General features: G+C 39.8%; 1 protein-coding gene across 1 annotated transcript in view; it reads left to right on the top strand.

The window, feature by feature from the left end:
- ERC1 (ELKS/RAB6-interacting/CAST family member 1) overlaps positions 1-24,632 on the top strand; it is a 267,409-nt gene that overhangs the window by 37,830 nt on the left and 204,947 nt on the right. Inside the window, exon 3 of the mRNA XM_058804547.1 lies at positions 21,059-21,475. Coding sequence (XP_058660530.1) covers positions 21,059-21,475 — 417 coding nt within the window. The remainder of the gene's footprint in view (positions 1-21,058; positions 21,476-24,632) is intronic.

Raw genomic sequence — 24,632 nt, 5'->3', positions numbered from 1 at the left:
AGCTTGAAGTACTGCATGTGTGTATGAGTGAGCCTGAAATATTTGACTGTCTCTGCACAAATGCAGTCCCAAGTTATTTCCAATTTAAACAAACTAAAAGGAAAGTTCTGCTAGTGTATGTTAGGCTTGAAATATATATGAAGTTGCTAACCCATGGGTTCTGGCACAAGGATAAATATTTGGGAGGAGCTGAGCTGATCTAGTGGTTCCACTAGCCCTGCTTGAAGTGAGAGGTTGTACTAGGTTCCAACCATTTTTTTTATGAATCTGTAAATTGTAAAAGAACCATGTAGTGCACCTCTCAAGCACACAGCTGGCATGGTACCGTCAGTGGCACAGGGCTGAGCAATAGCTTGCATTGCACAGACCTTGTTTTTATGCTGTTTAGCTGGTTTTAAGTCATTCTTTCTCTTTGCTTTCATGTGTCTGTCTCATTTCCTGAAGCTGACTTATTTTAAATGGCAGCCATTATGCCTTTGCCCAGCAGGAGTGCTAAATACTTATGTTTTCTTGGAGGACCAGATCCCTGAAGAAATATTTGGTTTACAAAGACTTCCAGTCTAATGCCTTTCAAGTAAGGGAAGGGACACTACTTAATTATTTTCTGGACACATCCATCAGCTTTGGCCTTGAATCAGAGTCATCTTTAATGTTTCAGATTGTGTAAACATTCAACTCGTGATCCCTCCTCCAGCTTGTAGGCAGTGAATCTAGCATGAAGTGTAGTCTCTCCATATGCTCCTGTTTCCAAGACTTGCTTCAGGGCATGAGGGGAAGATCCTTCCATCTTGAAATCTTGAGCTCCATCCTGTAGGTGAGCAAGCGCAAGAGCTGGATCAGAGAACAATAATCTGTGGCTATATCACCTTTCCTACCTGGTGTGATGACCTTGTTAAATGGCTGAGACCATTTTTCTTCTGTCCTAGACTTGGGAGATGCCTGCGTCTCTTATGCAAGATTAGACTACTTGATGGGCCTGTCATGACAGGGGAACTCTAGTTACATCAGAGCCTGTGCAGAACCCTTCCTTTGCTCCCTCCATTGTGCTCTGGCCTGTTCCATTGGTTTTCTTTAAATTGGCTGCTTTAACAGATGATGCTGGATGGAGCTGGCTTTTTTTTTTCCTGTGGGATATTGTTGCTTCTCTACAACCTTAAGTGGGATCAGTGTGTTTAAATCTTGACATGGAAGCAAAATTCCTTTTTTTCACATCTGCCCTTGAATTAATTTGTTGCAGTGCTGAGATTAGAGGGAGCTCACCAGCTTTTACAAGTCTTGTTAGTATAAACCATAGGAGGATTGGATGGATGGATGGATGGATGGATGGATGGATGGATGGATGGATGGATGGATGGATGGATGGATGGATGGATGGAGAAGCCTCTCTCCTAGGGATATTCTGTGCAGGACTGTAAAACATATGAAGCTCTTCACACCTGTTTATATTTACTTTCAACTGCATCAACTCAAAGCACTCCTGGATGATTCCCCTGCCTAGAAAGCTCCTCATAAATAAGCCCAAGCTGAAGGCTTGCTCTCATGAAGGGTTTTGATGAGCTTGCTGCATAGAGGAGTCCATCATATCTCATACTCTAAATATTGGGCAGACATCATGGTTTACCTGAGTGTCATCTGTTGATGATCTTTATATGCAGACTACCAGTTACACACAATCACTTGCTCAGTTTGTGTTCTCTCACTGGTGTGTTTTGAGTGTTCTTTGGGAAGCATATGACTCATTTTGCCTCAGTCTCTTTCCCCTTCAGCTGTCACTTTTGGTTAGTCATGTTCCTGGCTGAAATGCCTTTATCTTGAATTTCTGTCTGCAGGATACCAAGAGTCATTAATGTAACATCCTGCTTCTTGCTCACCCTCCTTTTGGTGGCCCCCTCGTGTCAGTCTGCAGGAGTACCAGACAGGCAAGCTCACACTGTACATCTGGTAAAAGGATTCCACATTTTGCTGATGTCCAAGGTCAGGGTTTAGGTCATGCTACTTGGGACTCTTGGTCTGCTCAAGATGCCTGTCTTGCATAAATGTTCTCAAGGCACAGGGCATTCAGAAAACATGTGATGGATTTGTCTTACTGTAAGATATCAATTGCAGGTGATAACTTGACCAAAGCAGTTTCAGTAAATAAAGAGACTGTAAAATTTCCCTTCTTATAACACTTGGAAGTTCATAGTTACTGACTTAGCTGTGATTGGAACCAGTGGCCAGCACCCTGCTTGCAGGAGACACTGGTGATCCTTGTTGTACAAGACATTTTAGTTGCTCTGTCATGACTGAAGACTCAAGGGTGCAGGGTACTGGCTTTTTGCCTTTTGTTTGTTTTTGTTGTTGGGTTGTTTTGTTTTTTTTTTTTTTTTTTTGTTTGGCATTTAGGAAGGACCTGAAATCAGCCTCTTTAAAATCCAGAATAATCTTGTCCTCTTCCACATCAAGTCTGTTTTCAGGGCTGCCTGGAGTTTTTGTTCTGTTGTGCTGCCCAGCTGATGTGTCTGTCTTCTGCTCACAGGGTTTTGCAGAAGGTAATGCATGGTTTCAGCTATATTGGCATGACTGAGATACTCATGGATTTGGAACCTTCATCTCTTCATGCAGATGTCTTGACTATAGTTTTTATGAGGAGCTTGGAGTGCAGGAAATATTTCCAAAGGTAGAACATCTTTATCTTATAGTGTATTTACTTATAGTAGGACTGTCTCAGAATCCCAGAGAGCCGCCTCCTTTCTTTATGAACAACAGGAAAGCTTACATGGGTGTAATATGAAGTGGTAAGGTTTTCTTTAAGCTTTTAGGCAGGTCTGTTGCTCTTCAGAAAGTTCCTCTCTGTATGATTTCAAAGTTAGTCTCAAGAACGTTAGCCTGTTAGCTTCATCCAGGTTATGTTAACAGCCTTTTTAGGACTTCAGTTTTCTTTCATTCTTGTGTCCAAATGTTCTTTCACAGTGTTTCTGACTAGAACTTAGGAAATTTCAGTGGTTGTTAGTTAGGTTTTGCTGTGCTGTGCCTTGTGCTGAAGAGCCTTCATTGTTCCCACTGCTGGTTGGAAGACTTTTCTTCCAACCCTCTGCCTTGTGTGTGCATGTTCTGTGGATGCTCAGAGCAGTGTGCTGAGGGCTGAGCATACTTCAGTTTCCACACAAAATAGTGTTTTGTTCATCAGTTTGTTACAGCTTAAGTGGGAATGATCTGTAACTAAGCTCCCTCTGAGACTCACTTCACAAATCCTTTGTTAAAAGTAAATAAACACTGTGACTAAACATGAAATAACACCATTATAAATGGCTTATGAAAGAGCAGTGCACAGAATTAGAAGAGAAACCTCCTTAATCCATTTATGCCCAAACTGAATCTCAGAGCATTTCCACCCCACATCTCCTTGGCAGGAGATGCAGCTGGTACCCCGAAGAGCTGCCTCCAGGTGACATGTGCTGCTTTGGGTGGTTTGTCTCTGCATCCCCCATGCCTCAGTTTGTGTGCACTAAAGAGAAATTCATCCTGGTGTAGCACTGGTATTTATAATTGAGAGTCTTGTTGAAGTCTTTTGTGCTGTCCAGACAAATTGAAATTTTCCTCTTGCTGATTTTCATTCAGAAATTTAATTAGAATGTCTAAAGAAGTTCTGCTGCTCCAACTGAAATAAGCACCTTCCTGAGGATGTAAGTGCTGCATTTCAGACCAGATGTTGTCTCTTGTTCTGGGTTGGTTGATCAACTGATTGACTCAGTAGGAGTCCTACATGTATTTTTGAGATTTAGCATCTGGTAAATGTCTCCATGCCCTGAACTTTTTAAAATTTTAATCTATTCATTAGCAAATGTATTTGCTGCAAATATCTAAATTGTGCTAAACGAGTGTAGCTGATTACTAACTCTTAATTACTATCTGGATGAAATGCCAACGGGCTTGGAGTAAATAAATAACCTTTGATATTTGTCTTCTTCAGAGTTGAACTTGTATATACCTGAAGCCTGAAACACAGGTAGTTTGAGTTGTACTTTTTGTGAAGGATTTTTCTTTGCCTCTATCAAAATATCCTGTTTATCCTTACCAGACACAGCATTGCATGAGCTACCTTCTAATGAGTTTCATCATCATATTTATATAAAACTTGATCTTTTTAAAAACATGCCCCCCTTTTTTATAAATTATTATTGTTGGTTTTTGCCCCAGTGGGAACACTCTGGGTTAGACAATTCCTCCTCAAGTCAGTTCTTCTGGGTCACTGGGGCATGTTGTAATAGAGCAGAGAGAAATTTGTAGTTTGGGGACATTTCAGAAAAATTACCCTTTGGGAGACCTGCAGAGCTGCGAGTACTTTCATTCATACATTTGTTAAGCATGGCAATAAAGGAAGTGTCCCCAGTCTTAGGAGTTTCTGGTAATCCATAGAATATTCAGGTACTGCATGCAGCCACCTCTAGTGTGATGATACACGTGGACAATCATTTAAAGAAAAGAGGAACTATGAATTGAGAGTATCTGAAATGTTCATTCTGTATTTACGTTCACCTCCTGGAGCTCTTGTTCTCACAGTATCCCTTTAAAATGAGGATATCCACATTATTGAGGGGAAAGTGGTGACTGGGAGAACTGTGAAAGCTTTTCATGAGCAAGTGGTGGAAATTGAGTTTTTGGGGAGTACTTGGAGGTTCCCTTAGGGTTAGCAGTGTGTGCCTTGAGTGCTTCAGACAAAATGTTGCTAATAGGGATTAGTCATCTCTTTAACTTCACATGCAGAGCTGTGTTGGCAAGGAGAATAAGAAAGCTCCCACTACTAGAAAGAAGGCGTAGCTATTAAATAAAAATTTTAGTGTTGATACGTTTTCCTGGCAGAGGAGTGGCGCAGTGTTTTAGCTTTTGCCTCTTCCCTGACAAAGCAGAATCAGGCAGGGAAGTACTGAACTCTCTGTGTCTTTACCCTCCTGGGACACTGCACGGGAGTTCAGCTTTGAGAACTGAGCTGTTTCTTCTCTTACACTGCCTGTGGGCAGTTTCCTTGCATCATTCTCCTGTGAATAGATGCAAACACGTGGTCTGGGATGGCTCTGCTCTGACTGACCATGCTGTGCAGTTAGTAAACTCACTGTGAGTAAAAGGGGGGTGACTGGAGTCGCCCATGCAAGACTGGGAGGTGATTCTTTCAGGAAAGCCAGCCAGAAAGCCTAATTCCAGTGTGAGGCTGATATTTCTTGTTGGTTTTCCAATATAATCAGAATCCATGAAAAATGAGCTAACTGGGAAATTCTGTTTTCATACTTTCTTGACCTGTGTAGGAAGTCTTCTCATTATTTCCCGTAAGAGAATCCTGTTCTTTCAGGAGCTTTACTTGTGATTTCTAGAGTAGATTTTAATACTGACATCAAGAAATTGACTCCTCAACACTTTGGTATTTTCTCTAGATTTTTGTTCCTCTCAGTTATAGCCAGTCTTGCCAGTGAGGAGTACTGCTTATACATGGGCAATGTGCTTTAGAAGTATTACAAATACTTCTGAACTATATGGTGAGACTCAAATACATTTTTTAAGATTTGGTAGGTAAGCAGGAACTGAGGATATTGAAGCACCTTTTCCCATGTAGTAGAGATGCTTCCAGATTTTCACAGTCTTGCAGCACATCTATTATTATTTTTAATTTTTTTAAATAGGTCATGTTTTGCCAATGTATTTTTACAGTAACTTGTAGTGTAGTTTTGATTTAATTTTACTGTAATTGGTAATTAAATTTATTTTAAAGTTATTTCTAGCTTAATTATTTCTGTCTTGGGAAAGGAAATGCTTTATTCATAAATTTTAGAGTTCACTTTTGTAGCAATATTCAGAAGGTAATAAATGCATTGAATGGATCAGTGCAGTCATTGGCTCAGCTTTGGCTTCGTTACTCAGCTGTTACCTATTGATATTGTATATTTAAGTCGACCTGTTTGTTTTGAAGGGGTCAAGGTTCTTGTGTTACTTTTTTCTAAGTAATAAAAGAAATTTTTCTGTCAGACTAATTTAACATAACAGTGTTTTTTTCTATTAAAATAGCTTATGAAGAATACTTCATTTTTCATTTAAGACACTGTGTCAGCACTGTTGTTTATTTTTAGTTGACTTACTGTTTGTGCTATTCTCCTTCACTGAAAATGCTTTTAGAGCAGACATGATGATGCAAAATTGAAGGTCTTTGAAACTTCTCATTAGGAACCTTAAATGTGGTTGGTTAAAACAAGTGTTTTGTCTTTTGAACTAAGGTCCCTAATGCAGATTCTGCTTGTGAGGAGGGAGAGAAATAAGAGGATCCATAAATATCTTCGTTGTAAGATTTAATCCCAAGTTGTGTTTATTTTAGTAGTGTCAGAATGTGCCCAGGGCTTTGGTTTGGGTGGAGTACAGTCTCTTTTAGGGCAGGATGTGGGGTACCATGGCTGTTACCTGGGGATGCTGCTCTCTGCTGGGCACAGAAGCTGCATCCCAGGAATTCTTGGCCTGAGTGGAGCCTCTGGTGAGTCACTGCCAGTGCCAGCAGCAGAGAGGCACAGGAAGGTTATTGTGTGGCAATTGGTGACAGCAGTGACTCACTGCTGCTAGGAGAGTGGTGCACAGAGATTTGGAGGGTTAAATTCTTCCTCCAGATAAATTATCAAGTTTTCCAGTAAGGCTATCTGTCTGTCTTCTGGGAAGATTAAGGTATGTAGTGTCTAGGCTCCATTGTGTCCAAGTGCTGTTCATTATTATATCAGTAATGCACAGATTTGTTTCAAGGAAATTATTTGTGTTCTGGAAGACAATTCAGATAGAAACCTCGTATTAGCAACAGGCTTGACCTGTTTTATTTTCTTTGTTACAACTAGAGGTTGTTAGCAAGTTGTACCAGTCCTGTCCTACCTAGCACAGCTTTTTCAGGATACAGTTAAATATCCTGATTATCCATGTGGCAATACCTACTCCTTTTTGGGAGGGACGAATCATCTCCAAGGAGAAGCTGGTGACCACAGCAGGGCTTGTAGAAAAGTAAAACATTAGAAAAAGGACATAAGCAGCAACTTTCAAGCTGAGAGCAGAATAAGAAATTTTGCTCTGACAGTTTCAATAGGAAATAAACCTGGCTGGCAGCTGTAGGTAAGGGGGATATTATGGAAGGACTTTATTCCACCAACTGGCTCCTGTGAGTCAGAGTTGTCTGTGGGATACTGAGCAGAGCTCTGGGTGTGGACGGGGAAAAATATAATATGCAGTAAACCAGTACTGAATTATAAAAATCACAGACTAGATAAAATACATAACCACTATTGATGCACTGTAGTTGTTATTTGCTGCTTGATAGTTTCAGATATTTAATACAAAACCAGCAAAGCCTAATGAAGGACAAGTGTGCTCTGAGAGGTGTTTCCTGTTTATCAGCTGGTAGAATTACCACCTCTCCATACAAATCTTGTGCTCAGACCTTTTAGACCATGGGAATGGTAATGGTTTCTTGAAAGCTTTTATTCATTCATTATTTATTGCTCTCAGTCCTTTTCTGCTGAAACAGTTGGATTCACTGTTGTGGTTGTGTTTCAGGGTTGATGGTGTATTATTCTGGTTGTCCTTGCACATGCATAAACATGACAGTTGCTGTCCAAAGGATTTGAGGGAAACAGTAGTTAGAAAGTGATAGGATGGTGATTTTTGACTCAAAGAAATGCAATTGCATTATTTGCTTGGCTGTTCTCCAGAGCTTTTAAAAAATTATTTTAATCTTGACCAAGGAAAGATGCAATTTTTAATGTTTTTAGTCCCCATTATATCTTCTCCTCTGACAGTGGTTGAGGTTTGAGTTTATAAATCACTCTTTACTAGCTCAAGTAGTGATTTTCTTTTTTAAGAATGCTTTTTTCCACCTATTCTATGTTAGATTTAAAATAATTTAATAACTAGCTGTTTTTTCCAACTGCTTTTACTTAAATTAAAACAGTTGAATTGCTGCTTCATTTTCTCAACTTCATTTTTTCATTTCTTGAAGTGTTTGTGGTAGTTTAATCAAAAGGATTGGCTCTGTCCTTTTCTGGTAAAAATAACCAAATAATGGGGTTTTATTTTTAGCAGAGTATATTATGATACCAGTTGTCCTTTATTGAACATGGTATATTAAGATTTTTAATGAGGTTTTCCTCAGAAAAACAAAATCTGAATAAAAAAGCAAACAAATTACTGACTGTGACTACAAAACCCGTAACCCAGCACTGCCAAGCCCAGCTCTAAGCCATGTCCCCAAATGCCACATCTATACATCTTGTAACCTCCTCCAGAGATGGTGACCCAGCCCCTGGCTTGGGGCACCCCATTGCAATGTGTGACAGCGTTCCAGTGAAGAAGTTTTTGTAATATCCACCCACAGGACTTGTTCTCAGACCCTTCATCATCCCCACTGCTCCTCCCTGGACAGCGCCGTCTCTGTTTCTGGTGTGACCATTCTCAGATGCTTCATCATGTGGTTTCTAGCACATCAGGAGCCTGCATCTTTGCTCCTGTGTGGATCTCCATCCCATCCCTGCGCCGACAGCAGACAGAACCTCACCAGTGCTGCCCCTGGCTCATTTCTAGTGAGCTGCTTTGTTTTCCCTTCCCCCTTCTAATGTGTTTTGGAGCTCTCAATGAGCCCTGCTGGCTCCTGTGCAGAGATCCTGTTTCCCCTTTGAGACAGGTGTACCCTGGCTCTTGCCAGCAGGCCTGCTGTCATGTAAACTGATCTATAATTAAAAAAGGCAAAATGCTGCCAGTGACAGCAGGCTCGCAGCCAGGTATTGATCTGCTGGCTCTTCCTGTTTCGTCCTCCTCATTCCCTGAAAATGAAAGGAGAGAGAAGAACACTTCATGTGCTTCTTATCCTTTAACCAGTCATGAATCTGTACAGCAAAAGTATCTCAAAAAAGCCTTGCCAAGAGAGTGTTTTAATGATGAGTAAAACATATGTTAATGTTAAATGCAATCTAAAAGGAGTGCAGGGATTATGAAATCCAGGATTGCGGAGTGGTTTCTTAGTAATGCATTCAGGGTTTCTGTGTTAATTAGGTGTATGAATCTTCTCTCTAGTAAACCTAATCTACGCATCCATTTGAGTGATAAAAAAAAGCTCTGCTTTTAATTGACGTATGGGTTTATTTCTCTGGGAAAGGACAGCCAAGTGCCTTAAGCTTAGCATTTAAGTAAGAACCACCATTGTTTCTTTGGCCTTGCATTGAGATGGATGAAGAAGAGAGTCCTTTCCCTAATTCTTTCTAGGTCCCAGAAAATACCCAAGAGTTGAGTAGAATTTGGGTCTTCAGAGCCAGCTTGTTGTGTTGCCCTGAAATGAAATGTCTAACACTAGACAAGTGAGTGTTCCAGATTTTCAGTGTTACAAGCCCTTTTCAGTTTTTATTTTTAGTTCTGAATTACCAGACTCTTACAAAGCCTGTAGCTCTGAGAGGACTGCCTCTGTTCAGACAAGGGTGAGCTCTTGCTACAGTTGATGGATTGATGCCTTGAACTCAACACAGGAATTCCATTCTCCTTTCTGTCTTGACAGTTGCTCATACAGATCTATCAGCAGATTGAAATATTTCTCTGAACAGTATTTAAATGCAGAGCAGTTGGTTACAGGATGACCTGCATAAAGAACCAAAAAGACACTACTGCCCAGCATTTCTATCCATTTTTGCAGATCTTTATTATCTATTATCTGTCTCTGTTATTGCAGACCTTGAATATTTATGTATTCTCCACCTGGTCTATAAAGAAGCAAGAGTTCAGTCATTGCTCTGCAAGAAGCCTGACAGCATGACAAACTGCTTGAGTGGCCATGTAGTACTAATTCATGAATAAGCAGCTTCTGAAAAGATTTATTAAGAGCCACTATTTGTTCAGTGAGAAATTCACCCTAAATGATTTTATCTACGCTGTCTGTACCAGCTGTCCATTTTGATTCATGGGCAATGCAAGAATATTCAGTGTTGGATAGTTTTATGTTTATTGCCATGAAGTCAGATCTCCTTTATGTTCTTCTCTATTCCCTCAATTCCTGGAGTGATGTGCAGGGTTAGACAGGACAGTACGAAAGCTTTTCACTGACAAAAGTAGTTTTAGCTGTCAGTCCTGTTGTAGGTACTCATTTTAGCTTTTCTAGCTCACATTGTGAACAGATGGATTTCTGGTGCCTACTAGGAGTTTGAGCTTACTGCACCTGATGTCTGCAGTGGTGGGTGACTGAGCACTGCTGCCAGAGGGAATTGCCTCCTGCTCTGAGAATCCTTGTACCTAGCAGGAAGATGTCTGTGGCAAAGAACCAATCTCCTGAATGCAAAAACTTTTCTGTTTGGGTATTTTCCATCACATTGTAGCATTTAGTGCAGATCTCAATAATGAAGATCCTTGAATTTGTACTTGCAAAGCTGCATCCATCACTGCATCTACCACTTCTGTTGAGGTGGGTTGTGCTAGGCCTTCCCATTTCCAGAGCTACTCAAGTTATTAATGCTTTTCTGTTGCTTATCTCTTAAAGCTGCTTAGCCTCCTAAAAGTCACACAAAGCTCCTTTAGATCTCAGTGTAATGTGCTGTGTTCTGCTTTGCTGTCAGAGGTGCTGCTGTCATTTCAACATGAGGGTAAGTGCCAGAACATTTTGATCAGAGGGTTTTTTGCTTGTTCTTTCACAGGGACAGTGATTGCTGCAGCCATATTCTAAATTTATCCTGAAATTCTAGTAATTCATTTGAGCTGCCTGTCTTCCCAGAATGGTACTTGGTGAGACTTGACATATCCAGAAAATATGATTTCAAATCTGTTCCTTTGTGAATGTAGCCAGTAGTTCATGGCAGAGGGCTAAAATACCATGTATCATGTCAAAAGCCACAGGTTTAGTTGAGTTTTATCCATGATTGTTGCTTCTGTAAATTTTGTTGAAGAGATTCCTTAGTTTCTTCCTCCTTACATTTCAAAGAAAATGAAAAGAAGGTGCAGAGGTGGAAGGGATGCATATCTTCTGTCTGGCAAGAACAGGCCTTGCAATGTTGCCATCCAATCATCTCAAGGAAAATTGTAAGTAAGGTGGCAAAGCTTCATTGCACCCATGGGCAGTGCAGCTGTTTTGGCTGGGTTCTCTCTGTCTTGGTTGAACATTGGGCAAAGACTCCACTGGCAAGAACTTTACATGTGTCTCAGTACAGCCAAATGTTGTTTATGAGACCCTGAATATCAGGTGCTCTCTTGCTTCAAGTCCTGTGTGCAGTATTCTCACATTTATGGCCGTATCTGATCATCTGAACTCTTCCCTTCTCAAGAAAATGCATTAAAATAGCCAGCAAACAAACCATCAGTCAATTTCAGTGTTTGCAGATTGGTGGTGAGCTGCTGCCCAGGTTTGATAGTTCAGTGTGATGGGGCTTACAAATACTTAATTTTTGCTGAGAACTCAATTTCTGGAGGCACAGTGTGGAAAGAACACTTTCTGCTCTAGTCACCACTCCACAGTCTCTGAGCATTGGGTGGCTCAGGTCTCCCACTGTTGCTTGCAGGTGAAGGGCACATTCCAAATTGACAGGAAGAACAAGATATTGTATTGCTGTGGGCAAGCAGAAGTTCAAAATCTGCTGTTTTACATAGAAACTAGTTATTTTAAATATTCAGTCCTAAGTCAAACTATTATTTGAAATGCAGCAGTCACAATCTTGAACTGCTCAACAAGCTTTAAAGATCCAGCCTACTCCCAGCTTTATATTCTTAGATGAGAGGTAGTTAACCTATGCATGCAAATGCAGTTATTCCAGGTATTTTGGTCAAAATATCTTTGTGTAGCACATGGATATGTACATTGAGATTTATACTGTTACCTCTCCAAACCAACTAGTGTAGAAGGTGGTTTAAGTCTGGGTGTGATGGGTGAGGTGGGTAAAGTAATCAGCAGCTTTCTTATGCATTGATTTTTCATATAGTGCTCTCTGACTAGAAATCAGCAGCTATTTTTCCTTTTTAGAGCATGTTGTTGATGTATGCTGCTATGTTGGAAAGTACTGAGCACAAAATCAAAGGTTGTGTAGCAGAGCACCTTTTATCTTGGATTGATTCCTTGCATCAGCTAATGGAGAGATGGATTTGCTGACCTCCCTAATTGAGGTGACTAATAATACATTTGTGCAGAAAAGCTCCTAATCTATTAACAAATGAGTCATCTTTCATATAGATGCTATTAATTTGAAAATATTAGACTTTCATACATATGTAAATGTTAAAATTCTCTTTCCCATAAGTGCCATAATAATTTATAATTACTTTCATGGGGTGAGAGGTTCAGAGAAGCTGAATTTGGCACTTTAGCACCTATTTAACAGATGCAATTTAGAAGTAATCTGTACTCTGGGTGAAATTGGTTGTGTTTTATACACATGGAAAATGGGATGAGATTGAACTCCTTAAGTTCTGTCATGGCTGGCCTGAATATAGATTAGTTTGATGTTTGGGTATTGGCTTTTTATTTTTTTAACAGAAACCTCATGCACCAAGATCCATTTTATCCACACAGTTTGTGACAAAAGAAACTTATGCTTGCCAGGCAGGGGAGACAGAATCTGCAAAAAGTTATCTTATTGCAGTGTATGAAACTGCAAATATGCAAATATGCTGTTTCTTTAGCAGCATAAGAATAAAAAAATCAAAGCTCATATTTGTAAATAAATAAAACATGGTGTTTAAGTAATGTAATACTAACCCAATTTGGACAGCCTGGTGGGAAACAGAGGTTAAAGTCAGTATATAAATTGTCAATTCAGTGAGAAATTCCAGACATTTGCCCAAATCCCAAAATGCCTATTCTCAAGAAAGATGAGGGGCACTTAAAAAGAATCCAGTTTCTTAGTTCCAGGATCATAGCATGCTGACATTCAAACAGTGTGAAATGTAGATTCTTGGAAGATTTGCATGAGCAAAAGCTTTTGAAGCACAGTAAACTACTGATGTAGAAGTACCTAGCTTTGGAAATGTAAACACAGAGTAGCTGGGGCTTACTGATATGACTTCAAAAATAATTTTCCTTTGAGTTCTAGTTGCCTACTAGACCATTTCTGGTGTCTGACAGCTCAAATTCCCTTAGGAAGTCAGAGAACTGTCAGAATTATATTTATAGCTAAAAAACTGATAAATGTGTGGTTTTTAGGATTTTACAGGTTTGCCTATGCCTAATCAGAATTTTGATTCTTACCACACAGGTGTGTGCACAAATTTCTTTAGAATATTTAGAATGTGCACAAAATTCTTTTTAGGGTAAATCTTGTTTTTATTGTGCATGAGTTATTTTATAGAAACTGGCCACATCTATACTTTGACCATAGAAACAGCCTATCTTTATCCTTGGAAAGCTGCTTCATGTTTACCACAGATAAAATCTTGCATGTGGACATTTAGCACTGAGAGCTGTGTACTGCACTTACTCTGTTTTACCTTGCAGCCTTTTCATGGATGTGCTTGTACACTGTGTATGGGCTGGTTGCATTGCAGGTTGTTTCTGATCTGCTTCCTTTAGGACTCTAAATTCATTCCTGCAGGCTTGTTTGGGGTTTGTTGGGGTTTTTTTGGTACAAACAGGACTAAAGGAATTAGGCTGCTGCACGCTGCCCCCTTAAATGGGTCATTTTGTGTGAGTCTAGTTCAGCTGACAAATGTATTACTGACAACTTAAACTCTTTATCTGTAGCACTTTTTTACCATCGTGCCCTTGTGCTGTCTCAGAGATAATGCAACATAAGGTTGTCTTTAAAATACAGGTCCCTTTCTTTGACTCTCACAAATACGAAATCCTATTAAAATCATAGCAGTATTTTGTACCTAAGCTCAACACTATAAAAATCACCCGCTCATTTCCATTTAAATTGGGTTCTGAAGCCCCTGATCCATCTTAGAGGGAATATGTAGCATTTCTGGACTCAGCAAGTTGTGTTTGTTCACAGCCCTGCTGGACACCTGACATTAGCCCTTTTCCCAATGCCTTTGCGTGGGCTGCAGCTGAATGTCAGCAGGGACTCCCTCAGACAGCCAGGCCTTTGCTTCTGCAGGGCATTCAGCAGAACCCATTTCCCAGAAATGCTGCCAGAACTTTAACTCTTTGGGCATGGGAGGGAGTCATTTCACACAGTGACCAAATCCTCTCCTCTACCATCTTCCATGTGGTCTCTTTTGAGCTGAGTGTGTTTCATCCTCCTAGAAATGTTTGAAATGCCTTTGTTGTAAGAAGTATGAGAGTTATTGTCATAATGCAAAAGCTTGTGCATGTGGATTTGCTGGCAAGAAAAACACCGTTTTTTTTTAATTTACATTCTCATTTTTGGTGATGTGTATTTGATAAACAGACCTTACAGAATTTTCCTTCTGAAATAAAATATATCATCATTATTGTACCTTTCCTTTCTACAGAAATAGCATTTTACTCATGGTGAACTAAAAACAAAAATAAGGCAGTGCTTATAGGTACTACAAGTACATTTCAGACCTGCAATGCCTTTTGTAGCTAAAAGCTTGTGTACCTTGTCTTTCTTTGCAAGAAATAAAAATAATTGGCTTAAGGACAGTAGCTGTAAACTGGCATCTTCCAAAATTTAGTTTTTGTTTCATTAACAAATTACATTTGTCTGTTTTAAAACAATTCGTGTTTTTTTATTCCTGGGTTGGATCCTGAAAAAGAAATACAGAACTATGTGATATATAATAAAAAAGGAAACGTGTTGTTGCGGTTTAACCACAGCCAGCAATTAACTACCACACAGACACTCATCTTTCCCTGGTGGGTAAAAGTGGGACAGCTTGTGGGTTGAGATAAAGACAGTTTATTAGGTAAAGGGAAAGCATGAGGAATCAATTTCCTCGTTCCCATCATCAGGCAGGTGTCCAGCCCATTCCTGGAAAGCAAGGGCTCCATCCTGAAGCGATGGTAACTTGGGCTGTCAGGTGCCATAAATCCAGTATCCCATGCTCCTCTTCCTCACCCCAGCTTGTACTGCTGAGCACAGCATCGCCTGGTCTGGGGTGTCCCTTGGGTGGGTTGGGATCAGCTCTCCTGGCTTTAATCCCCCCCAAATCCCTGAGCTCCCCCAGCCCACTCGTGGCAGGGTGGGGTGAGAGGCAGGAAAGGCCTTGACTCTGAGCAAGCCCTGCTCTGCAATAACCAAAATATCCCGGAGTTATCAACGCTGTTTTCAGCACAGATCCAAAACACAGCCCCACACCAGCTGCCAGCAAGAGAAATAACTCTGCCCCAGCCAAAAGCAGCACACCTATCCTGTGTGTGTCCAAGCACACAATGTTTAATACATGAGGAACAGCCTCATGGCTGAGCAGAATGGCAGTAAACTGCCAAATACATGTGCATCAGAAAGTACAGGATGCACTGAATGTACTGGCTTTGTGGGTTAACAGTAGAAGTGACCAAGAAGTTTTCAGGAATATCCTAAGTTTCAGTAATATTTTTATAAGAAGCTTTTATTAAATCTGCTGATTTCAGCAAAACTCTTGTTAGGGTGTTTGTTGTTTGTTTGTTTTTTTTTTTCCTGTGGAGTGGAATTTCTGATTAAGAATTTGGTAAGAGTGAGATGAGATTACCCTAAGCAGGAAATAGAGTGTGAGAGTTGCTGAGGGGTCTCTTGGCTAATTTGAACAAAGTCCCTGACAGTCTTCCCTTTATGACACAGACGTGTGAGGAATGCAAGCTTGAATTTTGAAGTCAGTCAATATTTGTGCAAAGCAGAAACTGTCTTAGTCCTTTCTGTAAGAATAACTTGTTAGACATCCACCCAAGAACATCTTTTTTGCTTCCTGACTGGAGCCTCCTTTGAGTCATGTGAAGATGAGTAAGAGCTTGAACCTCTCTCTTCCAGGTGGAAGCTTTCACACCACTAAATATTTTAGTAGGACCCCTCTTTTTCTCCCTGTCCTTATCACTTTCCTACATTCATTTGCTCATGATTGAGTCTTCAGTGTTCTCCCAGTGTCAGAGAAATTTTTTTTTAAGTGGTTGAGTTTTGGAGAATGTAAAAATAGTTCCCCACCTCATTGTGACACATTTCTGTGACATTGTCATATAATTGCATGTTATGTTTTTCCCTTGTTTCTGGGAAAGAGTACATTCTGTTTCTTTTTGCTGATTTTTTTCAGGCTTCTCTTGAATGTACTGTATTTTTTCTTGGTGTTCAAAAATGAAAGGAATTTTCTTGGTTTAACCTACTTAGAATTTAAATAGAGGAGATTAAGAGGAACTTAACTATGGAAGTGTTTGGTGACTAGGTGCTTTGCAGAACCCAGAAGTCTAATTTAGGCATTTAGACTTCTTGAATAAAATATGGGATAAGTTGTATGTCTGATTACAGTAGCTACACAGACATATCTGCAGTATGAATAATCTAAATCAGGCACCTAAACCCAAATGAACAGATGCATATTGGAATATTAAAGTCTGTAGCTTGGTAGGTCAAGCTCTGTCTTGCAAAGATGAGTTTAGAAATCCTTTTTTTTAAAAGCATATAACAATTTAATCCTTTCTTTCAAAATCATGGTAGTAGCAGTGGCTGCCTCCTTTTGATCTAAAATGTAGGGTTAGAATACAGGTCTTGGCTGTAGAATATCAATTAAATTTCTTTGTCTGACTGAAAATGTTAAAATGCACATCCCCCATTTCCTTTGGAACGGTGAGATGATAAACATTTAAGTTAGTTGGAAGTATTGTTATTCAGGTCTTTCTGTTCTTATGTGTTCTACCAATTAGAATAAGAAGCTGTGCTCCCTTTAATACTTTCTGTCAGGCCTACTGAATCTTTAAATATTTTATGCAAAAAAAGAAAAGCTTCAACAGAGAGAGATGAAAGGAGCTGCCTGCAGCTCTCACCAGTACAGCTGTAGGTGCAGTCCTGGCACTGATTACCCCGAGACTGCAGCAGCAGGACAGCTTTGGGAGCCAAACACCAAGAACTTCTCCATCATGGGCTGTACCCACCCTGCAGGCTGGGAGCTCACCCATCTGCCAGGGTGTGGGAAAGGTGAATTTGAGTCCTGGTGGCTGGAGGCAAAGATTGAATCGTGTTCTGCTACTTAGAGATGTAAATTTTGGGCTGCTGGATAAAAGTCAAACTCTCTCTGGTTGGTAAATTGACCCGTGGAAGTAATAGAGGCAGAGGAGCACCTGGTGCAAGAGGTTATGTGTACACCTTGTCCTTTTAGGACTTCTGTTTGAGATGATCCTCTAGGTGCTTAGCTCTGTTAAGAGAAAAATTCATTGGATATAACCATAACTAGACAACTGTGCTCACAAAAATGCCTTTGTGATTTTTACTGGTAGTTATAATTTCTAGTGAGGCTTAAAGACTAGTTTTCATTACTTGAAAAAAACAGGGAATCCTCAAGATCTGAGATGAGAGCAATAAATTTCAAGCAAAATACAGGTTCACAGTAACTGCTTTTACTATAATTACGTTGCCAGCATTAAACTGTTTCCCAAAAGCTTGATTGTTACTTAGTAGAGTATGGCATAATGAAGCTCAGTGGTATTAAACGTATTTTTACATGTTTATTTCTAGGTAAGACTATTTCAAACAGTATTTTTCAATTTTCTCTAGTCAGATCTTAGAAATTAATTATCAGTGGCTAGTGTTGCATAAACTTGGAAAATATTTTGCCTTTCTAGGATAGTTGCTGATATAAAAGTAAAGTCTAAAAAATGGATGAGATGCTCGTAATGCTTGCCTGCACCTTCAGGAGGAAAATTGTTTTCTTTAAAATTATATAGAAGACAAATTTTAACTGAAGTAGTAATTTAGTTATGATACCAGCTAGTAAAGAATATTGTTTTATTATTCTGAGAATCATAAAAAAATTTGCAAAGCAGAGAAAAGAACCCATTTTGCATGTTGGAAAAGAGTGGGTGTCAGAAGCACAGAATAATTTTCTGTAGTGTGCTTTCCAGATACCTTTAATAATCAAGTTTGTTCTAGACTGAGCAGCAGTTCAGAGAACAGTGGTAGTTACTCCTAAGCTCAAATCTAACTTGTCTGCTAAATCCACCTCCTAATTTTTCCTGGGAAACTGAATCACAGGCAAGTGCTGACCAATTGTCAGGCATTCCAAACTGCCTTGTCTTTATTTCACAGACTGATGGACATCAGTAAATCCTGTTTGTCACTGGTATTAAAATTTATTTTTCCACATCATATATTTGAATCATGTAATAGATTTTGGTTCAGTGACCCAAAAGTTCCAGGGAGGCATTTCCATGTTTAGGGGAAATAATTTCTGTGGGTCCGAGACACAATTTTTGTCTATGTAACCTGAAATGACATTTCACAGCAGATCAGATGGTAGAAATGTAAGAATTTGGTTGGGTGATTTAGGCCATTGATGTTTATAAATAACCCAAGTTTGGTTCCGAGACAGCATTGAGTAGAGGAAATAATTTCATTGAATCGATGATGTGGTTGTTCAGAAGAAGCTCTTTCCTCCCTGGGAGAAAGGAAATGCTGAAGTGGCAGAGTGTGGAGAGCCAGGTGGGAGCATGTGGGAATTTGTTTGTTAGCTGGAGGAACAACACACAGCTGGGCTGTGGATAAGTAGGGCTTCTCAAATACAAATGGAATTAACTCGTGTATGGAATTGTAAATTTACATCTAGTGAGGTTACTGTTTAATTGTAACAAAAATTGAGGGCATTTTCTCACTACTGCTGTTTTAGTCCTGCTGACTTTATTGGTGGGGTATAGGTACAGAGTAGGCAGATGTTTTAATGAGTTAAGCAGGTTTTCTCTTACAGCTCAACCAACATGCATTAATTGAACATAGTGGTTAGTTATAGTAGATATAGTGGTTTTGGTTGCCTACCTGTAGTGCCTCAGTTTCAAGGTTTGGTTGTGGTTCTGGCATTCTCACTTTGTAATTTCTCCAAACCACAGTCAATAGCTGAAAGTTGAGATCTTTAATTAAAAAGAAGGTGATTTCTGAAAACATTTTTAAGTCCATGTTTATTCCCTTCAGATATATTTTCATCTCTTACTTGAAAATAAATCTCTAAGTTACTCAAACAGAGTAATGACTTGTTCTCTCACCTAATATACCTGTGCTATGTTGTCACAGATTCTATAACCTGAAGTGTATTTGTAGATTAACCAAATTACTGACTTCCAGATACTGTGTTAGTGAAGTAGAAGAAAAGGCAATTACAGCACCTTAAACCAAACACATTTAAGCTGATTTCAGTTTACGCTGACGCTGTAAAGGATGTTTCCATTTTCTTCTCTGCCAGCTCCTTGGCAGCACCTGCCACCCCTGCCTTGCACCAGAGTCAACTCAGTTGGAGATGTGTCTGCTAAGGCCTTTTGTTTGGTGTTTGCTGGGGCTGATTTTCAGCCATCAGGTGAAGTTTTGATCCTGCTGTCAGTGCCAACCACCTTAAGGAAGGACAAATAGCAAGACTGTTTCCTTTAGTGGCCTTAGGTGAGCTGACAGCAATTTTGGTTGTGAAAAGCTCCTCTTAGGCCAGAACACAAATAGAGGGAAAGCACTTGTCTAAAATACTGACTTCTGCAAATAAAATGGGTCTGAATTACTTTTATGCACCATTCTGTGCAACCAAACTAACTCTTTGTGTTTCTAAAATAGATGAAAGTTAAGTAACTCTGCTGTAAATGCTGTCTGCTGTCTCTTCATAGAATCACAGTGTGCTTGAGGTTGGTGGGAGGTCAGCTGGTCCAATCCCCCTGCTCAGGCAAGGCCACTTAGAGCCTGTTGCCCAGGGCCATGTCCAGACAGCTTTTTAACATCTTCAAGGCATTTCACATAAGAATTGTGATAAACATAATATTGGAGTAATGCTTAAACCCAATCCTCTTAGTTTCTCCTTTTACAAATACTTGTAAAATGAAATAAAATGAAGTACTTTGATTTATAGAAAGCATGAATTTTGCACCATCTTTACATTTTAGACCTCACCACTGTGTGTCTGCATCAGGTTTGATCATAGAATATAACTTATTCTAGTACTTTAGCCTAGTGAATACTGGAAATAGCAGTATTGCAGACACTGGTTTTTGTAATAGAAATGTAGACCCCAGGGATCAGTGCATCTGACTTATTCACACTCAGACTAAATTGCAAGAATTCCTCATTTAAGGGAGATGTATCACTCAGTGTGCATCTCATTTCTGGTAATCAAATTTTGTGCAGTGTTTGTACTTCTCTCTTAATGGCGTGATACTTCTGTCTTACTGAGAAGAAAAACATATTTATTGAAATATAAATGAAGACACTTGTGGGCAAACTGTGCTTCTCCTGTATTGTCCCATTACATTAACCCACTGTATTCAGTCACTGAGACAGGATTTATTGTCTTGCACAACAACAAATTGCTGCTGATAATTTGATTGATTTCATATTCCTGTTTGTGAGGTGGTAACTTCTCTTCTGTGCTAAGATCCTCATGCATTACATTTTGTGGCCCTTTTCCCTATGCAGCATTTATCCAGATTTCTGTAGTTGTGTTTCTTCATTACAAGCTGAAGTTTCTTTTCTGAGTCAAAGGGGAAATCTGTGCTAGGTGTAGAGTTACTGCTGAAGAGCTTGGGAGCCTTCACAGGTGATTAGGTTTTGTGGCTGAAATGTAAATTCTAATAGCACTGTGCCCCTCTGCTCTGCCAAGATAGTAATTCTGTAGTAGTTCTGGGTCTTCCTCTGCATAATTGTTCTGTAGGGGAGGTGAACATTTGGAAGGGTAATGATATAAGTTGCTGAAAGCTGCTGACATTTTCCTGTTTGAAATTGTCGCTCTTTCAAGTTGATGCAAGTGGAAGAGTCACTCAAGCAAGAGTCTTCTAAGTGTCAAGCAACCTCTGCCAAGCATAGGAGGAGGAACTTGAACCTTCTGTAGAATAACCCAGCTCCACCTCAATTCTGCTTTAAAAAACCCATTGTTGGTCTCTTGACACGGTGGTTTCCTCTTGGCTGGTGGTTCAGGAGGTCTGATGTGGCTCATACTGTTTTCTTTCTTTCTCCAGTGGAGGGAATCCTCTGATTTCATTTATTTGTTCTTTCAGCATATGCAGATGACTATCCAGGCTCTCCAGGATGAGCTGAGGATCCAGAGGGACCTGAACCAGTTGTTCCAGCAGGACAGCAGCAGCAGGACCAGTGAGCCCTTGGTGGCAGAGCTGACAGAGGAGAACTTCCAGCGGCTGCACGCGGAGCACGAGCGCCAGGCCAAGGAGCTGTTCCTGCTAAGGAAAACCTTGGAGGAGATGGAACTGCGTATTGAGACACAGAAACAGACCTTGAATGCACGTGATGAGTCCATCAAAAAGCTGCTGGAGATGCTGCAGAGTAAAGGTCTGTCAGCAAAAGCCACTGAGGAGGACCACGAGCGGACACGACGGTTGGCTGAGGCGGAGATGCACGTGCACCACTTGGAAAGCCTTCTTGAACAGAAGGAAAAGGAAAACAACATGCTGAGAGAGGTGAGTGATCATCTCCAATCTTAAACTCCTCTCTGTCTCCTATCCATTTGACAGTTCTAAGGAAAGAATCTTCCATTCTCTCTATAAGCTGTATTTTACATTAGATTTGATTTGCACACATTTTAAAATTTCTTTGTGGCTTCCTTGCACGTACCTTTTGGGGTTTTGTGCTGTGGGCCCCACTTTCCCTGTAGGCCCCATAGGAAACTCTGGAGGTGAATTGTCCTAAAGCCTGTAAAATGAATTATGAATTCTTCTGTTCTATTGTTGTTAGAGAGGAAGTAGCTACCTGTATTTAGGTGAGAGCAGAGAGAGAAATCTTTGCACGAGTAATGGATGATTGCTCAACAGTTTCCATGGAAACAGTCATCTTGCTGTGAAGGGTATTTGATAACACTATTAGCTGCCCTGGATGCACAACCAAAAAAGAGATTTCTTAAAGGGACACTGCTGCACACATAGTAATGCCTTCTCATCGTCTTTGTGAAAAGAGAAAAACTATTGTTAAGTCTGTATTGTACCTTAAAAGAGTACAGTGGCAGACATTCTTCACTATTAATAATTTTAGACTAATTATAACAAAATATAGTCTATATAGAATACAAATATTTTAGTAAAACAAAAAAAATGCGATACTGTGTAGCCAGTACATTTTTTGTTATTATTAAATGCATTTTCCTGTTGTCAACTGGCCTCCTAAAGTAATTAAATATTAACTTCTAAAAGGCTGGTAAATCAGCATGGATTGTGTAGATGCACAGATAAATATGTGTATGCATGGATTCATGAGTGCCAAGATTCTGTTTAAAGATTATTTTACATCTGTCAACTGAAGGCATGAATTCTTAGCTATCCATGTCTACCATGTGTATGAATGTAATGACCTGTTCTGCACATTGGTATCTATCTCATGGTTCAGCATTTTTTGGGAAGCTCTGTGGGTATACAAGATTTAAGGCCCCTCTTTAAGAAGTCAAGAAAGCAAGGCCTGGAAGAGTTTTTTTGAGATGAGTGTATGCAGCACATAAATACCTCTTAATACCTCTTATTCATATGTTTCCAGGGCCTGACCCATAGGGCTTGTGTTCTTGCAAGCATTTATATAAGAAAGCTGGAGCCCATTGCATTTTTGAGCCAGATTTAGGCCAGATTTATTTTTTTAGAGCAGTAATCTCTTGAGTGTCTGGAGTGAAGATAATATGATTCCAGAGTTTCTGCACTACAGTTTTTCCTTTATTTAGCAACCAATGATAATTCTGTTCCAATTCTTGTAACTATTTCAGGAAGAGCCTCAAATGGCTTCCATTTGTTTCTGCTCTAAGTCCAGCAACATAAATGAAAAGCTGGCAGGAGCTGTGCAATTTTGGAGGAGTGCGGTTGCGTTTGTTCCTGCTGAAGATGAGTAGATGTTGCAAGATAAGAATTCTTGTTCCATTCATACATATTTGGAAATCATCAGTCATTTAAATGCTAGTCTTTATGGTAAGGTACTTCCTAGAGGAGGTGGAGATGACCTACTGACTTGAAAGGCCAAATGTGATTTATCAAATGTTTTAAAATTAATTACTTCTTGCTGCTTACCTGGCCGTGATTAATTGAGAAGTGTAAGCTGGGTATAATGTAATTTGTAGCTCAAACCACGGATATGATGTGGGATCCAGCTGTGAAGCTGAGCACCCTTGTAGCCTCAAAAATGTGGTGCCATTTTATCTCCTTATGGAACTGGGTGACAACAGGAATGGTTCTGTTTGTACCTGTGTGTCCTTGAGCTCTGAGCAAGGCTGAGCTAAGTGACCTCAGACTTACCTGCATCAAACTCAAGTCTCATGCCTGGGGCTCTGGCAGGCTGGAGGAAATCAGAGGAACTTGCAGCTTACTGCATGTGGCTGCCTGAGCACCCAGATGCTCTGCAGGACGTGGTTCACAGCTGCTGTCCATGTTTCACATGTGGAAATTCTCTCTTAGGTGTGTCACCTGCTAAGTGTGTCTGCATCACCCTCCTCAGCTGACCTTCTGTTATGTCCATCTGTATTTCCATAGTTGTAGGTTATTTTAGCCCTTTGCTGTCCCAAATACTAATGATGGAATTTTTGAGCTGCTTTGAAGAAATGAATCTACTTTCTTGATGGTTCTATATCTAGCATTCCCAGTATCTGGAAAGGCATGCTAGACTCTTCTTTAAATACTGCTGTTAAAGGAAGCTTTAGTATCTCAAAGGGATTCTTAAGAGTGTGGAAGGTCAGTTTATATTTCATTTCCTGACAGAGTAGAAAATTTTAATAGCAGTCCTGACCATCTTAGCAAAAGAAGTTCTGAGATGTCAGAATCCACTGTTTCTGACTCTGCAAGGGTGTTAGATTTCTGATAGAATATTTGCTGGAAATTAATATTAAAGATCTGCATTTTGAAGCAAAAAGGTATCCCTCGTTGTCCAACTTTAAAACCTACATGTAATTCAAAGTGTGATGTTGAGACTCAAGATCATCAGACAGTTTTTTGGGCAGGCAGTGTGGTTACAGTGGTCAGCAGTATGACCTTGAAAATTAAACCTTGAGAATTAATTTATTTCTTCAGCTTTTGCTATTAACAATAATAGCAAAAAGATTGCATGAATTTCCTAAGGAAAATAAATTCTAAGAGAGGTCCAAGTTGTGGTTCTGATAAGATTACAACTGTGTGCCACCATTTTAGGTTGTTATATCCATTCTGAGTTATCCCTTTTTCTAGTCTGAAAAATCCAGTGCTGCTTAATTTTTCCTCATATAAAAGACATCAGATATTTTTGATCACCTCCCAGGGCACTGTCTCAGAGTCTCCCAAAGCCAGATTATAAAATGGATTCTCTAGCAGCTGCTGAGAGGTATTTCCATAAGCAGTTTGACTCTCTTGGGCTTTTCCCAATTGCCCTGACTTCTGAGAGTCTCAAGAAATTATTCATCCGAGTCCATGGGAAAGTTACTATATCCAGCAGAGGAGGTATTCAGCAACTGATACAGAGGACATTCTCTCATTAACACAAATAATTAAATATCTCATTGAACATCAGAATGCCCTGACTTCAGCAGATAGCAGTGTGGCTGCATCACATTCCTCTACCCTGGAAAACAAGCTTAAGCCTCATAGCTTATTAAAAGACAGCTGCTATTTTGAATACCCC

The sequence above is a fragment of the Ammospiza caudacuta genome, chromosome 5 (assembly GCF_027887145.1).
Source record: "Ammospiza caudacuta isolate bAmmCau1 chromosome 5, bAmmCau1.pri, whole genome shotgun sequence".
Classification (NCBI taxonomy): domain Eukaryota; kingdom Metazoa; phylum Chordata; class Aves; order Passeriformes; family Passerellidae; genus Ammospiza; species Ammospiza caudacuta.
The sequence above is the reverse complement of the archived record's forward strand: the minus strand, read 5'-3'. Positions and strand labels throughout refer to the sequence as shown.